This window comes from Phaethon aethereus (assembly GCF_964289735.1).
Source record: "Phaethon aethereus genome assembly, chromosome: 5".
NCBI lineage: Eukaryota > Metazoa > Chordata > Aves > Phaethontiformes > Phaethontidae > Phaethon > Phaethon aethereus.
In genome coordinates, this window is record NC_138579.1 from 25,565,426 (window position 1) to 25,591,866 (window position 26,441).

At 47.6% G+C, this 26,441-nt stretch overlaps 1 protein-coding gene across 1 annotated transcript in view; it reads right to left on the minus strand.

The window, feature by feature from the left end:
* Positions 1-4,222: 4,222 nt before the first annotated feature.
* Positions 4,223-26,441, minus strand: part of ADCK1 (aarF domain containing kinase 1) — a gene marked incomplete at both ends in the record, with an annotated part of 83,694 nt that continues 61,475 nt past the window's right edge. Inside the window, 5 exons of the mRNA XM_082001064.1 lie at positions 4,223-4,394; positions 5,804-5,997; positions 9,721-9,918; positions 10,169-10,318; positions 21,553-21,669. Coding sequence (XP_081857190.1) covers positions 4,223-4,394; positions 5,804-5,997; positions 9,721-9,918; positions 10,169-10,318; positions 21,553-21,669 — 831 coding nt within the window. The remainder of the gene's footprint in view (positions 4,395-5,803; positions 5,998-9,720; positions 9,919-10,168; positions 10,319-21,552; positions 21,670-26,441) is intronic.

Genomic DNA, 26,441 nt, shown 5'->3' on the forward strand with positions numbered 1-26,441 from the left:
TACAGACTTCTCGCCATCACCCAGGGCAAGCACACCCCCTGGGTGAGATGAGGATGGCCAGAGCTCGGGCTGCAGGGGCAGGAGCCAGCCCCAGCCTCTTGCTTCTAGAGGGGAGCCGAGGAGGAAGAAATGTCTGTCCCCCCTGTTTCTAGCCACCCGGTTGTCAGGGGATGAAGGGGGAAGGCACTGGCTGCCCTGAGGGCTGCTCCCCTCCAGACATCCCTCTCTCTGTTCCCACCCAAATGCCGGGCGTCCTGGCACGGCCCGCCCTGTGCGATGGCTCCTTGCACACTGCGGGACCCGCAGCCTGCCCGCACCCCTTCGGACTCAGGGTACGGGCAGGAAGGCTGGAGTGGGGGCACAGAAATACGCCGTGCGGAGGTGGGGGGTGGGGGGGAGAGCCCTGCCAAGGGGTGCATTGGAAGGGAGCCCCGGTGAGCCGGGGGGAGTCGTTTGTGAGGAGAATGACTTTGGCGCTGGCCGGGCTGCGTGGCAGCCACAGTTCATTTGCTATGGGAAGCAGGGAGCGACTCATTTGGAAAGCTTCTACGCTGTGACTGCACGAGGCTCATACGCCCCTGCGAGATGGCAGAGGGCACCATGCAGCCCTGATCTGCAAATCTATATGCCACCCACTTGTCATCATTAAAGTTCACTGGATGAGCTAGGTAAAGGCTGCGGTGTTTAGCCTGGACTAATGCTCTCTCTGGCTTTTTCTTCAGCTGGATATCAAAAAGCGTGTTCATACCCTAAATTCTTGCAGTTTTGCGTGGCAATGACATTTACCCTGACTGTCCCATTTTCCACCTCCAGCCAACCTAATGATGGCACATTTAAGTGCTAGATGAAATGGCTGCTGACTCCCCAACACTTCCGAAAGCAGCGAGAGCCTTTAGGATGGAAGATGCTACGAGGCTACAATGTAGTATTTCATATTACAGAAGCTGAAAGGTGCACATCAGTTTTGCACTCTTGGCCCCAGCTCTTATAGTCCTGAGAAAGAGTTGGTGGGCTCAGGAGCCTCCTGTTTAGAGCCAGCGTTTAGTGCCTGCACCAGATTTCAGGTCACTCGCAGCTGAAGCCGGGCAGAGAGCAGCCCGTGCAAGCAGAGCAGCAGAGGCTGTGTTTTCTGGTGGTGAAAACACCAATAAATGGAGGTTGGAAGGAGAGGCCAAGTGCACAGAGCTGATCCAGGTTACCCATGTTTGACAACTGCAAATTGGGATGAGAAAGTGTCTTTTCAAAACCCTTTTAACACATTCACCTTTGAGAGCTTTCAGCACAAAGACAAGGCAGGAATGTTAAAGGGTCAAACTCTGGGTGTTTGCTTGCTCTTTCCTCAGGCAAACCCTCATTGATTGACTGTGGGAAGGGCAAGAGCTGAACACAACCGACAGAGGAGTCTCACTGCTAGCACCGAAGCATGCAGCCTCCCAGCAGAGACTAATGACAATAGACAAAGCTCTTCCAAATACACCCCTCTCTCTGCCTGCTGCATGCTGCCAAAAACGACAGTCTGAGGGGCTGCTGGTTCCTTACCACTTTTAGAGCCAGAACCTTCCTCAGGCAGCAGGGCTAGCAGTCATGTGGTGGGATTTTGGAGGGGTTAAAGAACCAGCTGCGGCTGAGGGTGGGCTGGGGACTCGGTAGTCAATGCAAATGCCAGCTGCGGGGAGCCTCTCCACAACACAGGATCCCCTGGAAATGAGGGATACAGCCAAGTATCTCACTGTGGCATGAGGTTTCATGCACAGATGTTAGTAAGACCCAGACAGGGCTTTGGTAGGTATATCCAGACATGGCTAGGCAAAGGCATTTGCAGGGGCAGCTACCAGATGAGGATGTGCAGTTGGTGGCCATTGCCAGAGGGTCTCCTGGACTTTACTGGGTGCATCAGGCCTATTTTCTGAGCGGAGCTCTGCTTTTGAGGAGAACAAGACAGGTCCACGCATACGGGCCAGCCTACAAGCTGTAAGTGCCTAAGCAAGGCACTGATTCAGCCAAACTGCTCACATAAGCAAAGATTACTCACATACAGGCTGCAGGACCAATACTCCAGGGCCCCTATGACTCCTTGTCAACTGAGGTGTCTCGTCACTGCAATTACCACCACTCCATTCCCTGACGCTATCACACAACCCAGAAGTCAGAGGAATCTCTGACCTGTCATTGCACAGGTTGGGGACAAGCTTTGTGATCACATTCAGTCTTACCAGGGTTTCTGTTTTTGCTCTTAGCAGAGGTGGGAGAGCACATCATTCCTGCTCCTGCCCCCATAGTAGGAAGGGCTCAGAGAGCTAATGCCAGGGTCAGGCTATTGACGGCATAGGAGACCAAAAACCCAAAAACCCACGTTCGGTAATTCCCCATCCACCACTCTGCTAATCACACATCACTTCTTGACAGTCCTGAGCCAGCCAGCTCTGCCTACTCTCCTGTGCATGTACACAGGTGCTGATATAAACCACACATCCGCCGTCACTAACTCATCGTGCCCCAGCACACCTGTGGTCAGGTACCTTTTCTAGATCACATCCCTTCCCTCTCCCACACAGCCAGCAAGAGAATCGATTCCTCAGGGACTGACACACGCACTCACCCACACTCTGCCCGCTGCTTCCCTTCCTATGCAAATGGACTCGCTGCAAGGTGGGGTCTTGCACCTGTGCAAGCTGGGGAACTGCATGCAAACAGGGAGAGTGCATGGTCTTCTTGTGGCTTGCTCTCAGGCACAGCCTGCTGCCTGAATAACAACACTCAGCTTAGCAAGCTTGCTGGCAGTAGAGGGATGTTCCCATCCTGTCCTTCATGTCCCCTTTCACCAAGACAGTTTATGAGAAAGATTAAATGATCTAAGCAGTCACCTCCATCCACCCTTCCTGGCTACAAGCAATCCTCACAAGCAGCAGGGACATCTCCCAGGATCCCAAATACGTCTCACATAATGGAGGCCTCTGGGTGAGACTTCCTGGTAGCCATCCCATAGCTACAGAGTCAGAGCCATCAGAGCTGTCACTTGCACCACCAAGCAAGTGGCAGGTTTTTTTCTGAGGCAGGAGCAGTGAAATGTCACAGGCAGTGACGAGGCGAAATGCTCAGTGCACAGCACAGGCATGGTGATGTCTCACAGATGTACTGCAGCATGCTCCCACAGGAGCTCCTCCATCCCATTCCATCCCATTGCAACACACATCTGATGCAGCACCAGAGGACCCAGATTTGGAACAAACTTCTTGGGAAGAGGAAAGACCAAGAGGCCATTCCATTTGGCTTGCAAGGAGTTAGTAGCACTGCCTGGCATTACTCACTCAGTGGAGAAATGGAAACAGGACTGAGGTTAGAGGCCCAAACGTTACCCTGAGTGCACAGCCAAGTATCGCTCCTCCAAATGTCTTTGATACAACACTTTTATTTTGCTGTGTGGCATTACTGTACAATACACATACATTACCAGCAGTTTTCACAGCCCTGAGTCGTCATTCCTCCTGCTTTCCCTGAATTTCAGAAAAAAGGCAGGACCACTGTCCCCTTCCCCCGTTTCACCTGCAAGGAAACAGGCCAAGAAAAGTCCAAAAACACAGAGGCACTTGCTGACAGGACTGGAGATGAACCTCAGAAGGCCAGTCCACCAATCTCACCATCAGGGTCCCCTTTCCCCAGTGCTGGGATAGGAAGCCCTAGTGCCAGCTCTCCACAAGGTCTCACTCCTCTGAGAAACTCTCTGCACACCTGAACAGAAATCAGACTAAGGAGATTGCAAAAACTAATATAAACGCTATGGGATTTTAAAGGGACTTACCACCTCTCTCTGAGGGCCTAAGAAATATTTTGGGGCACTCTAGGCAGGGTTAGGATTCTTTTAAATTCTGTAAGATTGTTTAAGAAAGAGCCAAGGAGAGGCTTTTGCTTCCAGTGCAGTTCTACTGGAATCTGAGTGGAATTTCCCTTGCTCAGATGGGGAAAGAAAGTACCCTGCCTTTCCTGACACACGGTATCCTGCACCTCCTTTTCCTAAACCATGAAACAGCAGCGCTCTGGTACTGACTCCACCTCTCAGCGCCACAGAGAAAGCTAATGCTGTAAAAGGCAAGGACATTGCAGCGTGTAATGTGGAACAAGACCCAAAAATAGCCCACAGAATAGACAGAAACAGTCAGAAAGGCAAATGTGCTGTGGAGAGCAGAAGGGACGGGAGCACCCGGGCATCTCCCACCAGTTCATGTCAGTATGTGGAATGGTGCATCCAGCTCAGGAGAGCAATGACCCAGTTCCCCAGCCGGGACCCCTTCAGCCACAGGAAGAGTTCATACAAGTTGATCTGCCACAGACTCAGGGCTTCTGTGAGGGAGACCTGAGCCCTCCTGTAAAGCGAGTGACTCTTGCTCCTCTGGTACCTAGAATGAGAGAAACAGCCACATTAGATCCAGCAGGATGCAGCCCGGCAGGATAGCCAGGCCTGTCCTACATCTTCAGTACAACTGACTCTGCCCAGGGGAGGGGAACGTCCCACATCTGGAGAATCACCAGCAGTGGGGACCCCTGGGAGTAGCGGGAGAGGCAGCCTGCTCCCTTGTGAGCCCGATTCTCTTCCCACTGTGCATAGTGACCCTGGGCCATGGCATCCTCTGCTTCTATGACCAGCTTCTGCAGCTAACAGGGACAGGTGCACACCCCTATAGCCTTTCTGGTAGCACACTCATAAGAGTCCAGCAATCCTGATAAACTGATTCCAGGAAAAATAATTCTCCACCTTTCTTTAGAAGCAGAGGTTAACTGGGCTTCGTGGGTCCCTCATCAGCCAGAGAAATAACTGTTATTTCTTCTGCAAGGAGGAGGAATCTGAGAAAGAATTGCATTGACTCATAAGATTCACAGATGGAAATCACTTGCACGACTCCTGTTCCTGGCTTTAAACATCAGCCTGATCTTTACAGTCAGCCCTAGTCCCTCAATCAGGCTGCAGAAACTGGCAGCAGTGAACTTGCAGATCTTTCCTACCCACAAATACTTCCCAGTGGTGATGCCTGTAATGGGTAGGAAGCCCCTTCCCCTCCCTTGGAAGGGCCAAACCCTAAACCTTTACCTTACGGCCTCCAACGCCATCCCTGTCCCCAGTCCCAGGGTGACAGACCTGTCCTCTGGAGAGGCTGATGAGCATCATAACAGCACAGAGGCTGAGACGTGTAACTGAGCAGGGCTAGGACCACAGCAGATGTGCTAATGATGGGGAGAGGTCCACAGCTAAGAGTAAGAGGTCAAGAGGTCAAGTTAGGCCTTGTCAGGACCCTGAGTGTGGGGCTCTAATAAGCTTTAATGGCCCTGACTACCCTGGGACCTCCCCCAACCCTCTGCTCATAAGCCCAGGAGCCCCAGTTAATCTCAGGTCTGCACCTTCAGTCCCTGCCTGAGCTACTACTCCCGGAGAAGTAATGGTCCCCAGCTGATGTCCTGCTGTGAAGCCCCTTGACCTGGACCTCAACTCACGTGCTGACCTCTTGACTTGACCTCAGCCCTGTTTTGTCACCATGGACCTGCATGACAACCACTAGACCTGATCTACAGATTGACTTTCTGGTTTGACCTTGGACCTGCCCTGTCAACATGATGTTGCATTATGATACAGACTTTTGATTGGACCTGACCACCACCTCAGGGTCTGTCCTGCTCACCTTGTTCAGCTGCTGTGGGACTGCACCCTGGCTGGCCTGCTGGCCCTGGGATCCATCCCCAGCTCCTGACCCCCACAGACAGACAACCCATGCTGCTCCATATCTGGCCTCTGGTGCCTGGAGAAGAGACTCACGTGGAAACAGCTCTGATGCAGCAGCGAGACATGTTGAGGAAGGAGCTGGCACTGGCCCGCGTGTGCAGGGCTGACTCAATCCCCCTTAACAAGTCATTGGTCTTCAGCAGCAGCAGCATCTGGCGGGGGACATTGTTGAGGAGCTGGGTGATCTGAGGTAGGTAAGCAGCAGCGTTGGACCGGATCTCCACGTCCTGCGGCCAGCCGGGTCATGTCAGGGAGAAAGGAGAGAGAAGCTGAAAGTGCATGGGGAAATGCAGATCCAGATGCCGCTGAGATTTGGCAGGAGGAGACGGTATTTTTCCAGACCATGACTCTAGGCCAGAAGTTAAAGAGCTCTTTGGTCTGCTTTCCTGCAGACACCTGGCTGTCCCAAGCACTCACAGGACAGTCACAGATCACTCTTGCCATAGCCCACCTTCCTCTCAGTGAGGTAAGGCCCTGTCCCCTCACTGGCAGGATTAACAGCCTCTCAGAAGAACAGGGCACTTGCTGCTATCTCAGTTCTTGGCCCCAGGCAGCCCACAGCAACCACGTCTCATTACTGCCCTTGCCGCCTTCTAAGTCTCACCTCACCACCCCCAAAGCTGGCAGAGCTGCAGGTAGCACAGCACTGCTCAGGAAGGTGAAGGCATGCTGCAATGACAACCAGGCTGCTTCTTGTTTTGCTGTCCCATGCAACAGATTGCTTTAGGCTATACTGATGAAGCTTTTTCCAAGGCCTAGTTTAGTCCTCTGTCCTCAACAGAAATCAGCAGAGGTGAGAAAGCATTATGCAATTAAGCATCATGCTAACCCAAAATATCAAATACTGTCACCTGTCAGATTAAGGGTCTATCTAGACCCATATCCTGTCTGGCAGCAGCCAGTAGCAGACGCTTAAGGAAAGAGTAGAAGACCAAGATAGGCTTGGGGTGATCCTTCATGTTCCTTGATCCCCAGCGTCCAACAAGTACACTGCCCGTGGTAAGATCCCGGTGATAAACAATGGGCTACAGCCTGAGCCACTTAAGATGGGCTTCCCTCCAAACATGAACCACCATAGCCTGCAAGACAGCCAAGACTCTCCTGCCTCTTTTTAGATCTGACAGTTCCCCCACTGTCCCAGTAAATGTAGCACAGTGTAGTGTGGAGCTGATCCCACAGGCATACTGTGTCCCTACCTCTTCCTACAGAGGCCATGACACGGATCAGCAAATCCAAATAGAAGTCCCTGGAACACGTGAAATCTCCAGAATCCAGCAGGACACGTGCAGAGGGCAGTAAATGACTTCTTACAGGAAGGAGGCTCCTTTGTGGGGAAGGACAGCCCTAAAACCTTCCCTCTTCTGGAATGAGGGATGGATGGCCTGTATTTCACAGTATGGGATCTCACACTCACTCTTTGTGAACTTCAGACTTATTATAAAGGAACAGACCTGCACAGATCGAGTGTGCAGGTCGTGATGGTCAGAGCTGTAACACAGCTCACACACCACCATGGTTGCTTTGCTGCTGACAAATAAATCTTTGTGTCCTCCTTCCTCTATCACTGACCAAATATACAAAGCTTCAGCAAGAAGTTGCTTAGCTTTCCTAAATCTTAAATGTTTTGTTCCATTATTTGTTGGCAGAAAATTCCTCCCTGATTATCTGATACCCCTTATCCTAGCCAGCATCACTGCAGAGCCTACTTTATTTTCCACACATAGGTTCCCTTTTCTATTTCTTTTCTTTTTATTTTTAGCTCCAGCTGCTTGTCCACATCACAAAACAACCACATGATCTGTCATCAGAACTGTCATTTTCTGTCAAGGGTGAAGTCTGTGCGCAGAGGAAGAAATGAGCTATGCCACAGGACCTGAGAAAAGCCCCTTGGCTGCAGTCGTTGAGGCTGCTGCAGGATGCAGCAAAACACAATCATAAAATCAGATGAGATGAGGCTAGCAGCCACCCTGAGCGGTCAGCTGCCTGGCCTTGGCTTAAGGCAGGAACAACTACACCTATGGCAGTCCTCACGCACTTGCCTAGCCTGTTCCTAAAACTCTCCAGTGATGTGACTCAAAGCCTCTCCGGACCATCTGCACCAGTGCTTCACTGGCCTTGCTGTTAGATCTGGCTGTTCTCATGTTTAACCCCAATCTCCCTAGCTGAATTTAAACCCATTAGTTCTTGTCCTGTTTGCAGCAGCCTTTAACAGATTGGAAAATCACTACTACAACTCTTCTTGACCCGTGCTTTTCTAAACTTTTTCTGCCCTAACTTGCTCAGACTTACCTCATGGGTTGCATCTTACTTGACCACTAGTCCTTGTAACTTCTTACTGTACTCACCCTAGCTTCATCAAACCTTTCTTGAGATGCAGTGCCCCAGACTGGACACAGCACTACAGGTAAGACTTGTTTCAGGAGGGTTGCTTCCTCGTCTCACAGGCTACTCTTGTGTCCATACATCCTCAAGCACATTCGCTGGAGCTCTGTGCTGATGGTACCTGCCTACACAGCACTCGGCTCTTGGTGCTGATAAAATCTTTCAAATTCACATTTAAACTAAGGGCAAGCAGCAGCTCATTTCCTAATGCCACAGCAAATCTGCTCAGCTCCCCATTATCTTCTGCAAGATATTCCAGTTTCAGCATCAATTGTGTCATGTAGGCAAAGACAACAGAGCTGGCTCCATACATGCAATTCACCTCAGTGACAAAGTTCATTAGCACTTTAGACAAGGCACCATGAGGCTGCAGTTACACCTCTGGCATAACTTTCATAAGCCAGTTTAGGATAAACATTGCTTATTGGCTCGGATTCAGCCTTGTAGTATTAGAGCCAGCTCTGTGTCAATTCGCTTTGGTGCCTCTGAATTTTTTCCTGGAGCTACCAGCTCCAGAACTCACCGGATCAAGCACAGATCTGCTAAACAGTCACTGTATTATTTCTGATATGCAGAAAGTTAACTCAGGTAGGAAGCAATCAAATTACTGGGTGGGGGGGTCCATTACCCAAGGTATCTATCTGACCTACTCATTGCTACGGAAAATGGCAAGCCAGTGCAGCAAGTTCTGCCACATCAATCAAAATGAAGCACCAACCTGAAGGAACTTCCAGAAGACAATTTCATAGGACAGTATTACAATGCTACTTAAATGAATTCCATCCTCGCTCCTACAAATGTGTGCAGACAAAAACAAACCATAGGATACAACATGTTTCTACCTACAGACACTAGTACATTGGCTGAAATCACATCACTATATGCTCATCTCTAAAAACAGCACAGTTGGCAGGGGCTGCTACTATTCTTAAGGCAGTGTGTGTATATCAGGAGTGTGAGGAAGTGTGAGAAGGATGTGTGGATAGGAAAGGGTGGAGAATGTAAGTGGCAATTTCCAAGATTTGTAGTGATTGAGTTGACAGGATCTGCAGTTAAGCAACCTTGACTCCAAGTTAATAGGGTTTCTGATTGGGAGGTAATTTCCAAGGGTTTTTAGGAGTTTGTATCAGTGCTGATAGTCATTTACATGAATACTGATAATGCATTATCCTTCTCATGTCTTCCCACTAAGCCTTTATGTCTCCTCTACCTTAGCCTATCCTCCTTGATGGTTCCCTGCACACCTGCACTTAACACTTTTTTCAGAAAAGGCTGATCTACAAACATTTCCCCTGCCAGAACTGGTGAACACTTAGCTATTAAAATATTATACCAAATTTAAGCAGCCTATGACAAGCGAAACTAGGAAATTGAGTTCAGCCACTATAAAACACATTGCAGAAGGAGTCCTGGCTTTTTCTAGCTCAGCTATCAAGGCAGAATTTGCTACAGAGCTGCCAGAGGTTGCCCAGCATCGCTGTGATATCAGTGGTGCAAGTGGTTATGACAAAGAAAGATACCCGAGGAGAAGGAAGGGCACATGATTGGGAAGGGCACACAGGACCTACCTCGCTGGCTGAGACTGGTGACCGGTCAATGCCCCTGTTGACAGACTCCCAGGATCTGGCAGTCAGCATGCAGGCAAAGAGAGGGTACAAATCCCCTGCCCCGAGTCGACGGCTGTACTTCTGCACCCTCTTCATATCGGCCTTGATGAGGGCCTGCCAAAGGCGGCAGTAGTCCATGCGGAATGAGTCGCTCAGCACCTGGAGAGGGAGACATGGCCCCCAGAAGTCCATGGAGCACAGCGAGCTGGGAGGGGGAAGCTTTGTGCCCCATAGCTGTGTGCTATCCCCTATTTCATAGCCAGGAAATATCCTTGGAGGGTTACAGGAGTAATAGGAAAAATGTATTTATATAGGCTTAGGGGGGCAAGGCTGCAGCTGTGTGTGCTCATTCAGCGTGACACCCGCAGGCAGCCTCACAAGGCCCTGGAAGCCCCCCATAGCTACGTACCTGGTAGAGCCCATGGTCCAGGAGGATAATGTGGGCCTTGCCAGAGGCTGGGCACTTCTTCACTAGCACGTTGCCTGGGTGCGGGTCACAGTGCACAAAGCCATTCACAAAGATCATTTCACTGTAGAGCTTCCCCAGGTTCCGAGAGATCTGTGAGGAGACAAGGGATGGTCACACACTGCCACACACAGCAGGGTGCCTGCCGGGGAGGGGAAGCAGCCCCCACTTGACAACCCTGCGGGGAGCGAGGGTCTGGTATGTGCTGCAGTCCCCACGCAGAGCTCTTGCAGCTCCGCACACTGGCAAATGCACAGGGTGGCTGCTGGTAGCTACTGTGGGGTGACCCACGGCATTCAGGGAAGGATCCATGCAGGGACCACCATGAAGGTGTTTGTGGAGTCAGCATTTATTTAAGGACACTTGCCTGGCATAAAAAAGAGAAAATACCTGTGAGTAGGAATGGACTTTCTGGTAATGAGGAGGAAAGTGAGACAGCAGATAGGGTCAGAGAGGAATTCACAGGGAAGGCATAGAAAGAGCTGCTGGGGTGGGTGAGAGACAGCTTGGAGGAAAACTCAGGTGTTTCCATCCATGGACAGCAGCAGGACCCAGCAGAGAAGGGGTAGGAGGAGATTCAGCCTGTCCATCTGCTTACCAGAATGAACATGGGTTCCCTCTCCTCTCCCTCCATCACACTGTCCCCCACTTTCCCCCTTCCTTTCCTCAGACCCATGCTAATCTGATTTGTGATGTCTGTGAAGATGAAGCAGCACCGAAAGGCTGTTTAAATCATCCTGTCACTGCTGTGTCCCTCCATGCTGCTGCTCCTTATCACCAAGAGATGTTATTAAAGTTAAAAACCTCCTAGGAGCAAGCAAACATCCCCAGGGCCAATCAATTCCTCACCATGTACTAACACAGCAGCCTCGCCCTGACATCCCACCGCCGGCCCTCCCTGCCATCAGAGAGCGGCACAGTGCTCCACAGTGGAGTGCTGAACAAGCAATTAAAAGACAATCGTTATAAATGATTCCAAGCATGTCCCCAGACACACAGTGTCTAGTCAGCAGCAAACAGGCAGCTGTCCCCATAAACAGAGGTGGTAGAAGAGGTAATAGGGATACTAACAACAGCTTGACCTGCAGAAAACCAAACAGAAAACCAAAGGGCTTGCTTTATGCACCTCTGAAATGCGTCCACCTCTGAGAAGAGCATTCATTATGAATAGTGTCCAAGTAACTACCAATGAGGAGAAAGACCGGGAATCCTTCACACAGCACACCAACAGGGACAGCTGTAGGACCAGGTGGGACAACCCTCCATCCCTCAAGTGGGACGTGGAGCCACTGCTGAATCATAGAGAATGCTGTCCCAATGCCGAATCACCCACACAGGTGGTGTAGCACAGCCCTGCGGTCTCCTGTAATGCCACGCAGGTGTTATTTTAAGTACTGACTGAGGAGAATGACATTTCCCTTCTGAATCATCAGCAGAGATCATTCACTGGAGCAATGAAGTGACTCTTATATGTCTCCTAGATGAACAAGCTCTAAAACTGGATAGGACCAAAGTACCAGGTGCTGTGACCTCCTAGAAGAGCTGAGTAGCACTTGCTGACAATCCAAGGACATGCCAGATCATCTGTTTTAAGCCAGTCACTCATTCACACAGCCTCCCAGGGATGAGTACACCAGGAGGAATGAACTTGGACATCAAGACTGATCATAGTATCAACCATGACACCTGTGCACACACTGGGCAAACCACATTTTGCCCTCTCTTCCTCAGCTGTTTGCCTTGCAGGGACCTGGAAGAGCGTAGAATTATTGAAGATGAGGACCTGGGGACAACCTGTGGCACAACTTGATGCCTCATACCTATTAAACACAAGTCCAGACAAGGGCTGGCAGTTCTGCAAACCTGTTGGTTGGTCATGACTAAAGCCTGGAAAGCTATTAAGTTGGGGCACTGGAGTATGGGCTGCTTCAAAGAGAGCAGATTCTCCTTCTGTGCTGTGGTAATGGCATAGGTTGGGAAAGTCAAGCAGTGGAATAAGTTTCCCAGAGAGGTTGTGCAATCTCCATCCTTGGAGGTTTTAAAGACCTGACTGGATAACACTCTGAGTAAGCTGGCCTGACCTCATAGCTGACCCTGCCTTAGCAGGAGGTTTGATAGCAGACCTCATGAGGTCCCTTCCAATCTCAGACATCCTGGGATCCTACAAAAAAACCTCTCACCGAGTTACCCACACCACCCTCATAACAGCATCTTATTGAATGGCTGTAGGCTCCAGGAGCAGGAGGTCTCCCATCCTGAGTCACCATCGGCAGACAGGTTACTGAACAGATCTGTGGTCATAGTCTTTTGCAGCCCACGATGTGACACAAAAGAAGCTTGGAATTCTTCTTCCCATCTTACCATGAAAAAAAACAGAGGGACCATACCCTGTTCAGGTACAAGACAATCTTCACTGCAAGATCCCCATCCTCTCTCCCTTCCCTGCTGTACTTATATTTACCTCTTCCCCAGCATGCAACCTTGAGTACCTGCAGTAGTTAATTCATTGAAACTAGACTTTATGACTTCTTTAAAAAAGAGGAACACACTCTGTACAATTTAGTTAGCATTCAGAAGATACGTTACACAGATTTATGGAAAAAAAAAAATTACCCAGTGGTAAGAGATGGAGCTGTGCTACACACTGAAGTATTTTTCCATATTTTTGTCTGTTGACATACCTCTAAAATAGGATAAAAATTAAATTAAGACAGAGGGCACCAATACTGTCAAATTCTAAACAAAAAAGGAAGTTTATATTTCTAGGGCTTAGAGTGTAATGTGTGAATACTGACCTATCATTATAATTCAGACAAAAGGAGTTTATGTTTCTAGAGAAAAAGCTTAGGAAAAAAACACAAAACCTTTATATACGTTAATTCTCCAGTACTGTGCCCCGTCACTATAGGCCTTTATTCCACCCTTATTGAGAAGGCCACTGGATAAATAACATACACAGAATTTCCTTTGGAAGAATGCAGTTAGGTGAAACAAGAAAACAAACTTGTGAAAACCTCTACTCAGAAGAAGGGAGGAATTCAGCATGTATTTAGGCTATGTAAGAACCAGGAGTGAAGGTGCATCACAAATTAGACAAAAGGTTGCAGTGATTTACAGAAGCAAAGACCAAAGTAAACACACAGGCTTTTTGTCATGACACAGCCAGGTCATCAGTCCTTTCCCTGTTTATCAGCCAACACAATGAGGTCCTTATCATTACCAGGGTCCCCCAGCATTGTTCTACTGCACAAAATAAAAAAATAATAATCACCTTTGGAATCCTGCATTCACTTCCAGACACCTCATTAACAGAGAGATGCAGACTACACAGAGTGAGTTCAGAAAAAGCAAATAAATTAGCAGGATGCAGGAGAAATTTACTTGGGAAAAAGATTAAAAGAGCTGAAGATTTCGAAGTTGGCTAAGGAATGGCAGAGGAGAGGCAGCCTACCGACGATAGAAGGTTTGAATAGCAAGGAAGCAGAAGCACTTGTAGCACTGGGTGTGCTACAAGAAATACAACTAAGCAGAAAGGGGTGTAATCGAGAACGACATAATTTAGGCATAACACATAAGAAAAAAATCTATGCTAGTCAGCAAGCAGAGCTGAGCTTGATAAGTCAGGATAACACCAGACTCCGGCTCTGACCAGAGGTATGTCCTTGCCTGTTGCCAGAAGGGGTGTTATTGCCTAAAAGTTAATTTTGTCTGTCTGTGCTGCAGCAGAACATGATGACTACAGTCTCCAAGTGAACCTGTGGCCTCACCAGTCAATATAAATAGCAACCTGCCATTGCCACATTGCGTGACATGACCATGACGCTATGGTCAGGCAAACCACACATTTTCAGCCCAAGGTTTTAATTTTTAAAAAACTGTAGCTGAGGAATAAGCAGATTGCAGATGACGAAATGGAGAGTCAGCAGCCTGGGCAAAAATAATGGAGTGACAGAGAACATGTATAACAGACAGACTTGGAGTAACTCTTCACCAAACTAAGCACTTAAGTTAATTTTATGTACTCAATATGGCAAGGCTGCTACATGTCACAAATTATCCTACATGAATTACAAGCCAATACAGAAGAAAATAAGAATGCAGTGCAGACATTAAGGATTGTTATTGTACAGTATCACACAGCCTCTCTATAAACCGGTCAAGTTCAGTGGAAATAAGTAAGACAGAAAGCATGACTTCAGAGGCTGTTCCAAAAATTCACTCTTTAGGTGGTCAGACCCTTTCCCCTAAATCCCAGATTAAATTTAATGATGTCCAGTTTAAATAATTTCCTTAGCTAACATAACCCTAGAGTTTAACTAGTTCCTTCCCTCTCCAGTATTTACTACTCCATTGTGTTCACCAGTAAGATAATTATCAGCATAAATACAGCATAAATACTGCCGCACTTCCACAGGATGCTCCTTTATCTGCTGTGTCTGAGGAGTCAACCTGCCTTTTACACAGTCGCAATCGCACACACTTGCCCTGCGATTGACTAATATCCCAAAGTTAATTCTAACATGTCACTTTCCTCTGATAAACTCCCAGCATATTAAGAAAATCTTATTAGTTTTTAAGCATATGGCTTTTCACTTGGTATTGCTCATTTTTATCCCTTTCTATCACTACAGTCCTCAAGGCCACCAAGTGCTATTGCCATTCTGGTCCTCCTCTACAATGACAGAACCTCCGAACTTGGTGTCATCAACCACCTCCTTCACACAGTTCTGTTTGTGTCGAGGTCATCACTGAATTTATTAAATAAGATCAGTTTGAAAAGCAAACCTCACAAAACTCCATTATGGTAATTTCTCTCCACCATTGCCACTATCAGTTTCTTACCTACTTTGCAATTTCCCTACTAATTCCCACCTTTTCTAGTTAACCAACTCATACCCAGTGCACCACATATTTCACCAAGCACACCTGCTGCATTTCTGTCATCTAATTCAGAGGATCCCAAGCTGTAATATAGGTAGCAGCAGTCATATATTTCTTCTTGTATACATACACAGCTGCAAACTGTTGCTGCTATCAATTTTGAAAGCCTAGACAACCTGTTACCCTCGCATGATCCACTATGACCTACTTTTGATGAACCCGTATTATATTCCCTTGCATACAGCCCCATAGCAACAAAGCCCCAGGCACACACCAGCCCCTGTATGCAACTCTCCTCTTAACAAATCAGCACATGCAGCTGACAGAGCAACCTGACAATAACAGAACGTTGGAAAGTCCATCACAAATGAGTATCTTTACAAACACCAATACGCAGCAGTTAGCAAGAAACCTCTCAGAAAGGAAAGAATGCGTGCAAACTTGAGCCTGTGAATACTCCTACAGCGCATATATCATGTTCCTGGGTAGCTGCAATGTAACAAATCAGCCTGGTTTATCTAGGGAAAGTCACTGATAACTTTCCTGGCCTTGTGAGTGAGCTGGAGTGGTCCTGGCTCTATGGCTCCAACTGACATGAAGAAGAAAGACAAAGAAAAAAATCCTATGACATGGTCCTGTAGAGCTGATCTCACTGCCTGCCCCCGATAAGTCACAGATGAAACTACCTGATAGGGCATCATCCCTTCCTGTCCCATCTCCATCTGTGACTGTCTCTTTAGATCAGGAGCAGATACTAGTCTCTGGCCTTAATTTGCCTGTAATATTTGCCAATTATTTTAAGAGATGGCGACACTAACTTCTATTGATCTCATTAAAAGTAAAGGTCGTTGTGCAGCTCATTTCTCAGGGCTCAATATTACCTCCTCAGGCCAAAATAATAGCATTGATTTTGGAACCTTAATCGAAGGTTAATTGGATTGAAGAGTGTATTGGGTTTTTGCTTTCTTTCATTGTTGTTATTACAACCATCATCTAAGGGTTTGCTTAATCCTGCTAGGGCAATCCTGCCCAATTAAACTGGTGTCAAATTAGCAAAGGGTGCAGATGGAGAATAGCCACAATTTGGAGTTCTGTGTCTCTGCTCTGAAATGGCTCTTGTCCATAGCAGATTAGGATGGTCACACACACGAGATCCAATTTCACACTGGTCTGTAATGCAGTACTATCACTGTGCACTGATCTAGCATCACAGTAAGGTGATGTCTCGACACACACAATGTCTTTAAGATACAGGAATAGATTTTAGGACTCCTGGAGTGTACTTTTAGCATGCCCTGTACTCTCTGTTGGGGACTGAGGAAATTATTTTCCTGTTCAATGCCCCATCTTCCATGTCATTTAGGTGGGGAGAAATATTCTGACTCATGTGCCCAGGGAACCGAGGGACTAACTTGATAAATTTCTACAGATTCTCAGAAGGACACAGGTAGAAAAGACCAGTCACTGTTTATTTAATTGTTTCTTGCATCTCTGTCAGATCCAAAGTGGCCATGGGGATCATTTTTCCTTCACTTTAAATGTAGTCGTATTTCCTCGGATTTAATGTAAAGCACCTTGCTGAGGCTTAAGCAATTGATCAACACTGATGATTGAGACTGATTTTCAGTAAGAAACTGGTTCGTGTGTAACAACTCTTTTACCTGGTGTCTTTGCACAGTTCAGAAGCTGGAAATGCTGGAGGTCACTATCGTTGCCTACCAGTGCCTTGTGAATTTTCATTAAGCTTCAGGCAATAGGAAATGTAGGAGAATCTGCAAGGAAACCTCTCCCCAGACTAAATCAGCAGGTGCAAAGAGCAAGAATAGCTGTTTTCCCCAGAAACAGTGCTCTTCTCCATGCTCCATTTCATCTAACACTTGAGTGTTATAAGCACAAATACTTGAGACATGAGAGGTTTCCACACTTGCGCTGACAAAAGGGATCCCACCCTGGGAAATACCACTTAAATTTTAGCCGCTACAAGGCAGAAGGGTAAATCACACACTGAAAGCATATTTCAAGTTGCAAAGCTGTCAACCATGAGAAGGTAGCTGGGCTCTTTATCGAGTTAAGAGATATCGTTCCAGTGCAGAACCCATTTAGTAACAGAAGAAAGCAAAAAGCCACAGTAGGATGGGGTGACAGATGGCAATAATCATGCACAGTAGCTCATCTTAAGTACCTTAGCTGTTTGCTTTCACTTCTCAGCTGGACAAAACACTTTCCTGACTGCTGAATCATCCATGGCTCATGACCAGGCTCTTAGTGAGCTGAAGTACATGGCATCATTTCCTTTCCCTGACTCAGGTCCAAGCCAGGGCAATCATGGGGGACTCTACACTTGGCTACCTGAGCTGGCTGGTTAGCTGGAGGCAATACAGCACATGCCATGAGTGCATCTGTTAAGCTCTACAACTCTCACAGCCTGCTGATCCAGCAGCCTCTGTGGAGACAGGCAGAGCATCCACAAGGAGGGACAAGAAAGACCCACACAGCAGATCAGAGATAATGTTAAGATTTGTATGCAGACAGGGTCTCTCTAAATGAATCTGGTAAAATCAGAATGCGTGCAAAAAAGAAGCATTTGTGCCATTTGGGATCTTCTTTAAAAGCCATGCTTTAAGTAGCCTTGCTGTCCTTCCTTCTGTCCTGCATACAGTACGCTACAAACATCTTGAGAGCCCCTCAGTCTGTTTTCCTTCCCTTCTCCGCTCTACCCACCTCTTCCAAATGTATCTTCCCTACCAAGTCTGCTCTTGTGTCTTGAACCAGGAACAACCCAGTTGCGAGATGCCCCCTTCTTAACCCTGCCATGTCCTGGTCTTCCCTCAAAACTCATGTCAGCTCATTTCTTGATAACTCCCCTCTCCAGGCTTCCCTCCCACTGTCAATATCCTAGCCGCATGCTCATCCTCAGTTACACTTGCACATGAATAAGTAACTGTTCCACAGGCAGATATTTCAGTGTTTGCACTCGTCTTTAGAAATCAAAGCCTTCTCTGATTAAATGCCATTACAACCCAGCGCTTGGATGGATCCCGAGAGATTAATGTGCTTTTGGGCAGCTTTAATGATAATCCTGCTACAGACGGTATTAAGTAAATGTCAGTAACCTGGTTTGAAGGGAGCTTTCACCTCAGGGATCCTTTCCATTTAGAGGAGAGAGGCTCAGTTCGCTTTTCAAGGCTGCATTGTCACACAAGAGAAATCCTGCTTAGTGAAGACGCCTCTTCCTCCGCCCAGTAAAACAAAATGGAGTAAGATGATAGAGGGGTTGGTTGGTTGGTAGGTAGGTAGGTAGGTAGGTAGGTAGGTAGGTAGATAGATAGATAGATAGATAGATAGATAGATAGATAGATAGATAGATAGAGGTGATTTATAGGGAGCTAATGCATGTCTTGAAAGCCAGAACTGCTGTATATTATAAGCCACGTCATAGTTTTGAAACCTGCACGGCCACTCCCTTCTTATGCTCCTTTCAGTGTCTGCTGCCTTTTGCTCACTTCACCACCATGCCATGCCAGGACATCTTTACCCAGGGAATCAACAGCAGCAGCTGATAATGGACCTTGGTCCTATTTGTCCCCATCTGCTGCACCTTGCCAGCGGAGAGGTCTGGGGTGTGCACTGCTCCTACCTCATCTTACTGTGGCCATAATAACAGACCTCATTCCCCATCCCATGATTCTGACAGGCTCGGTATTCCCTCCTTTATACTGCTGGCTTATTGGCAATCAGTAAAAGTTAATCATTAATTTCAGGGAGTGGGGAGAGAAAAGGAAGAAAGAACAGCCCAGCACAGGCACTGGGAGAGTTTGCAGAAACTCAGTCCTACCACTGAGCTCAGTAACATCCTACACCTGACAGATTGCCAGAAATCTCTGAGGCTTATACTTTGCAGTAGTAGAAGTCTGTTGATAACTTTTTAAAAATTACATCTTAGCTATTGTTTAGAGACCAGCTCAGAATCAGCAAAATATGTGGTTTCATTGCTACATGGAACCTATTGTGCCAAGACATCACAAAACAACCTTCCCAAAGGCATGGATGAACAAAAAAATGAGCTGAATTTTCACCCTAAATCTCTTCTATCGCAAGCAAAAGCCTCTGCAAGTTAGAAAAAGTGAACTTAGCTGCTTCTCTACTTTATTTTGGCACATATTGGCAGAAAAATATCCGACTGAAAGGCTTATGTCATTCAGTTTTCCACCCTGACTGGCTGGAGAAAGCTATGGAAGATTGCAAAGAATGTTCTTCCCTGGGCTTCTCCAGACAACTTTGCCATCTCAAGCAGTTTGAGAAAATTCAAAGAAGCAACCAAAGTCCCAGGGAGCTACACTGTGCTAGCTACCTCAATCTCAGAATGGGTCTGCTGTCCAAGAACTGTGAGGAAGCCCAGCTCAAAATCTGAGTGTACATATTTCTCAAGAGTCCTCCTGCTAATGCATCAAAACAAGCCTTTCTGACTGACTATTTCGAAACTTGAGGAATATTCACTATTGTACCTGAGCACTGTGGGGCTAGACTTGACCTCTGCCTTTACAGCAGAAGAAAAGGATAGGATAAACTCACCCAACGAAATGACTCTCTTGCTTTTGACCAGTTGACTTGTCCAGGTGAATGGAGCTGACTGTGTGTTGTGCCATGGATGAGGCTTTTAAAATCTCTCTTGATGGCAAAGTCCATGAACTATCATGATCTCAAGAGTCACACTATGGTGGTCTCTGCAGACCAGATGCCTCATTGAGGTACTTATCTTGGTAAATACAAAGAAAGATCATCAGCACAAAATAGACACAGAGAAGGAATTGTGTCTACCTCTGATCAGCTGACAATGACCTCTGTGATACCCTGATGAGAGAGAGGAGGAAAACCAGTGACCCAAATGCTCCAAATTCTTCCTGATGGAGATATGAAAGGAGAGAGACTGCACTACCTACAGGTGAGGTTGTATTCATTTAAGAAGTCCCTTGAATGAAAATAGACCAGACACCTTGCAGGGAAGAGGGCATTGTTCACTATTACCCATTGGCCTTGGCTTGTTTGTCACAATTACAATGGAAAGACACCCTCAAAATCTGCTTTAACCTTAGACCTTCCTTTCCCGTATGTCAGTGGAGAAAAGGTGCCTGCCTTTCTGCCTGCAGAGGTTACTAGAAAATATCGACTTCTGCAGGGCACAAGAGCGGAGGAAGAGGTGAAGAGAAACGGGCAAGTTACTCAGTCCTCCACCTGTAATTTGGCTGAGCTATTTAGGCAGAGAAAGACCTGCATGCTGACTTAGGGAGGCATCTGAGAATATACACTTAATGTTCTTTCCTTGTGGCGCATACCAAACTCACATTTCCCCTCCCTTGAGAGGTCTTTGGCATGTCTCTAACTGATGCCACATGAATTTTGCCATAGATACAAAGGGAGCAGAGAGGAGGAACAGCAGAGAGAGAGGAAGCGTTCAGATTTCAGAGGTAAGTGGGTGGACAGATTAAGTACAATTGATTTTATGCCGTAGCTCTTTGATAACCAGTCAACCAACTGCAGCTTTGAGGCTCGTTGATAAGAGCACAAAGGGAAAGGCAAGCAGCAGTGCCTTGGTCAGCACTCACTGACTGGGAGAGGTGGCTTGACACACTGTCCAGTGGCTCAAAACCCTTTCCACTGGCATCTTCTCAGCCCTTCTGGGAACCTTCTTTTCCTCAAGAATCTCCCAGCTGCAGAGAATCCAAAGTGCTCTCCTGACTTCATGCCACACATACAAACTATTTCACTCATCAGGGAAATGTAGCCTCTCTGTAGGGATGAAATCTGGCAGCTGTTTAATGAAGGACTGCAAAACTACACAGTCTGTAGGACCAGAAAGCAAAGAAGCAAACTGTTGCATCCAAAAGAAAAATTTTGTAAAGCAGAAGAAAACAACCCATGTCAGAATATTATGCAAAGCACCATGGCGGAGGCTCCAGCACTCTAATAACTGTGATCATATAAGACCTATATCTCCTGCACAAGGTGATAGCTGTTGGCATATAAGCGCTACATCCCATGCATTGTTCAAGGAGAAAGTTAACACAGAAGAAAGAGAAGGAAAAAAGAGAGACAAAAATAATCAGATGCTGAAGTTGTTCCTTTAGGGTAACAGGAATTGCCATCTTGGAACAAAACATGGGTGTATGTAACATAAGAGCATAGTCACCTTTCACTATCTGTCTCCTTGAAGATCTCTAGCTGTGCAGCCTACTGGAGAGTGTTCCCCAAAAGGGGTTGTGTACTTTTCCCAGAAGCACAAGAACTGAGATCTCTCAGATCGATTGCGCTGTTCACATCTGTATGTGCTCCATGCTTTTCTGCCCCCTCCTGTCCTGTCAGCTTCTGTTTTGCATTAACCTCAGTTGATAACAACATCAGTTTTGCATTGCCCAGCACACCCAATTCAGAGATGGCTGAGAAACTACCTCATTGACGTTGATGCCATTCCTCTCCATGTAGGCCCGGTCATTCACCTGTCCCCCTTCCATAAACTCCATGAGAAGGACACGCCTTGTTGAGAGCTCCCAGTAGATCCTGGGGACCTGAAACAGGAACAGATGGGTTAGGTCAAACAACAGGCTGGGAAAGCAAGGAGAATATATCACACAGCCCAGAAAAGGAATAAAAATGGAAGAGACTGAAGTGAGGACTTGTTTTTTTCCTGAGCACAAGGGAGATAAATCCATCTACCAACCTCTTCCCCAGGACAGCAGCAATGTGTGCAAGGACAACACACCAATTCAATGGCAGCAGGATCTGTCCTCGTGCAACATTTCTGGCCACGCTCTACAAGATTTTTGACCACCTCCCACTCCCACTGATGTCTGGGAGCTTTCTTACCTGCTCCGTAGCTCTTCTAGGTGGGCTGTTTAACTACTGCCTATTGCAAGGTTCTGAATCAGCCACTCAGCTCCTTTAGACAGGAACTGCACCTCGTTTGCTACACACAGGGCCCACTTATGCAGCTCTAAAAATGATAAGCCATCGTCATAAATTGTATCTCCGCAGTGCCCCTCGGAAATCAAACGCCTTTGAGCTGAAAAACCTTTAGGTCATCTGCAATTGAACTGGGAGAAAAATCAAATGTCACAAATAAGGGGCTTGTCACAGAAACCCTGGGAGACCCTTAACTATCTTACTGCCAACGTGACGCAGTAACAAGTGTAAAATGTCAAAGCATTTTTCATTCAATCTGCAGTAGATCAAGCTGAGTGAGGTACCAGTAAGAAGCCTGGTGTCACCCAGGGAGGCAGTGACAGAGGCATTGCTCAGGCTGGCTCCCCTTTCACAGTCTCTTTCTCCAGCCAAATTCTTTCCATGCTGTCATGAGTCCTTTTGCTGAAGTTCCCTTTGGATATTCCTCACGTCACTGTGCTGACCAGTCTCCCAAGCTGTCCAGATTTGCCTTTCCACATGGGTGAGGCCATACAGGTACACTTTACCAAAGATATAAGGGAGCTCCACTCATTCCCAGTACTGTGCCCCAGTACAGAGATACACATTTTGGATCCTGTAAAGAGCGCCAGCTGTGCAGCCCCATCTCCTCACCCACCTGACTTGGCCATGGACTCAGGGCTCACACACTGCAAGGGTCCAGCACCTTGGGGCAGTACAGGAAGAGGTATGAGGTGTTGTCCATCTAGTGCATCCAAAGCTGGGGGCACCAGCTCATCATAACTCCTGAACAAGCAGCATTTGTTTACTACTCTGCTTGTAACTACTGACAGTGTCTCAGTCCCTCACAAACTGTCTGCCTCTCCCACTGTTCTGGTCCTAGAGAGACCATTTTCCCAATGTCACCCACTTCTACCTTACCATGTGTGTGCCACTTTAGATTAGACTCCTTTGCTGAGCAATTCCAATGTCCCTCAGTCCCACCGTTCAACACTCCTGCCATACTGTGCATGTTAAGCTTGCATAGACTTTGATGCCAGGGATCCACTATGGGCAAGAGGGATTCAATTACTCACAGTCTTCCCAGCTTATCTGGATGTCCATTCTGTGCAGTTAGATTGGTAAGAAAGAAAACCAACTCCAAAATTAACAGTTCCCCAGCCCATCTAGCTCACTGATCCCTGCTGCCTTATATCATTTCACATGACACTCATTCTTGTCTCAAGATTTACAAGGGCAAGTCAGTGGGCTTGTAAAGCACTATCCATGCTCTCAGAGATGCCTCCCTCACTCAGAGCCAAATTCTTCAGCAATTTTTTTAATTACTCACAGATGTTTGGCTGTAATGCTAGTGCATGGAAACAATTTATCTCTGGCTTTAAAAGCTCAAACAGGTTCACAGCACAAAATCTACTTCACAGCTTTCTAGTGCATTTAGGAAAATTAATGATACAGGAGCCAAATTCGTCTGTTGCCTTTGGGTGATGAACACGTCTCTGAATTGGCAGGTCAGACGGGAGGATCCATTATTTAGCCTTCTCAAGCCATCTATTATTGTTACACATATTGATATCATGATAGCTCCTTAACCCAGCGAGGAGGTGATTGGCCGTCTCCATGGGGATTTACTTCACAGTATCCTAGTTACAGCTGCAACGGATACAGCTCTCCAAGGTGCATCACTTCTGATAAGCGCCCACTCAGCAAAATCATTGGCCTTTGGCCTTCTGTAGCCCTGGTGGCTTTTAGCTATCTGCATCTATGGGAAGGCCACTGCTGCCACTGGGCTCCAAAAGGACAGCCCTGGACCTGGAGTCAGGTGACAAGGAATTATAGCCCTTGCATGGAGGAAGCAAGGAGAAAATGGGTGCATCAGCCCGTAAAGTCTAATAAAAACTCACTTCATTTCAGACATCTGTCACTTCCATCTTGGGACTTCTGCATAAATAGGAGGTAAAAACCTCATTTTGATGTGTGTATGCAGGGGGTTCAAAGGAGGGTGCATTTTTTGCTGCCTTTGTGTACATGCAAACGCAGTTACATCAGTGACTGTGCTCACTGCACTGTGTGTGCTTGACTTTGTGTATTTCCAGAACGCACACAGTGGAGGCTTGTGCCTCTTATATGTCAGCAAAAGATTTCTGCATGTGCAGCTTGGAAGATGTGAGCTTACGTCTGCACAGAAGGGGATGTGTACATGTCTGGTTGCACTTGTTGTCAGTGACCTCAGTCAGTGTATAGCAAGGAAGGTGGAGGAAGAGTGTCAGTGGGGGAAAAGCACAACATGTGCAGCTGAGTTTGTGTGAAGGTAACAGGAAGGCATTAGCCATGGGTGTGTATGGTAGTATGTATGCTCAACTCCAGAGTGAGAATGTGTTTTTTGCAGGAGGAAAGATTTGTACAAACATGCTTCCTGCTGAGGTACACAGTGTTCTAAATTCTACTTGACATCATCAGCTTCAGTCTAGCTTTCCTGTTTAATGTACATTTCTTGCCCTCAGTTAAGATAAAGCCCAGGAAAAGGTACCATCAGACAGCTCAGCAAAGAATGGCAAATTCACAGGTCTCTGGACAAGTTCAGAAACAGTGTTTGGGGAAAAGAATAGCAGGCTCCAGAGACTGCTGGCACCAAGCCACCACCCCTCATCCAATATACGGTGCCTACAGTAGGAAACAGACAAGGAGGAAGCATGTCTCAGAGCAGTTTCTGGTCCATATCAGCAGAGCAGTCTAGGATGAACAACACAGAGGGACTGAACTCCATTCTCCCTCTCTGTGGTTCCTCCAGGTGGTGAATGAGGTGCAAAGGAAACATAGGAGCACAATGTACTCCTCATAATCCAGGAGGAAGCAGTCACGGACATGCTAAACCACCTGGACACCCACAAGTCTATGGGGCCTGATAGGATCCACCTGAGAGTACTGAGAGAGCTGGCGGAGGAGCTTGCCAAGCCACTCTCCATCATGTCTCAGCAGTCCTGGTTAACAGGGGAGGTCCCAGAAGACTGGAGGCTTGCCAATGTGACGCCCGTCTACAAGAAAGGCCGGAAGGAGGATCCTGGGAACTACAGGCCTGTCAGCCTGACTTCTGTACCGGGGAAGATTATGGAGTGGTTGGTCTTGAGAGTGCTCACAGGGCACCTGCAAGACAACCAAGGGATCAGGCCCAGCCAGCATGGGTTCATGAAAGGCAGGTCCTGCTTGACCAATCTGATCTCCTTCTATGACCAGGTGACCCGCCTAGTGGATGAGGGAAAGACTGTGGACGTTGTCTACCTGGACTTTAGTAAAGCCTTTGACAGTGTCTCCCACAGCATTCTCCTGGAGAAACTGGCGGCTCGTGGCTTAGACAGGTTTACTCTTCGCTGGGTGAGGAACTGGCTGGATGGCCGAGCCCAGAGAGTTGTGGTGAAAGGCGTTAAATCCGGCTGGCGGCCGGTCACAAGCAGTGTTCCCCAGGGCTCGGTTCTGGGGCCGGTCTTGTTCAATATCTTTATTGATGATCTGGATGAGGGAATCGAGTGCTCCCTCAGTAAGTTTGCAGATGACACCAAGTTGGGTGGGAGTGTTGATCTGCTGGAGAGTAGGAGGGCTCTGCAGAGGGATCTGGACAGGCTGGATCAATGGGCAGAGGCCAACTGTATGAGATTTAATAAGGCCAAGTGCAGGGTCCTGCACTTCGGCCACAACAACCCCATGCAACGCTACAGGCTTGGGGAAGAGTGGCTGAAGAGCAGCCCAGCAGAAAGGGACCTGGGGGTGCTGGTTGACAGCCGGCTGAACATGAGCCGGCAGTGTGCCCAGGTGGCCGAGAAGGCCAACAGCGTCCTGGCCTGTATCAGGAATAGTGTGGCCAGCAGGAGTAGGGAAGTGATTGTGCCCCTGTACTCGGCACTGGTGAGGCCGCACCTTGAATCCTGTGTTCAGTTTTGGGCGCCTCACTCAAGAAGGATGTTGAGGTGCTGGAGCATGTCCAGAGAAGGGCAACGAAGATGGTGAGGGGTCTGGAGCACAAGTCTTATGAGGAGCGGCTGAGGGAACTGGGGTTGTTTAGTCTGAAGAAGAGGAGGCTGAGAGGAGACCTTATCGCTCTCTACAACTACCTGAAAGGGGGTTGTGGCGATGAGGGTGTTGGTCTCTTCTCCCAAGTAACTAGTGATAGGACAAGAGGAAATGGCCTCAAGTTGTGCCAGGGGAGGTTTAGATTGGGTATTAGGAAAAGTTTCTTCACCGAGAGAGTGGTCAAGTATTGGAACAGGCTGCCCAGGGAGGTGGTGGAGTCGCCATCTCTGGAAGTGTTCAAAAAACGTGTGGATGTGGCGCTTCAGGACATGGTTTAGGGGACATGGTGGCGCTGGATTAATGGTTGGACTTGATGATCTTGAAGGTCCTTTCCAACCTAGTGATTCTGTGTGATAAA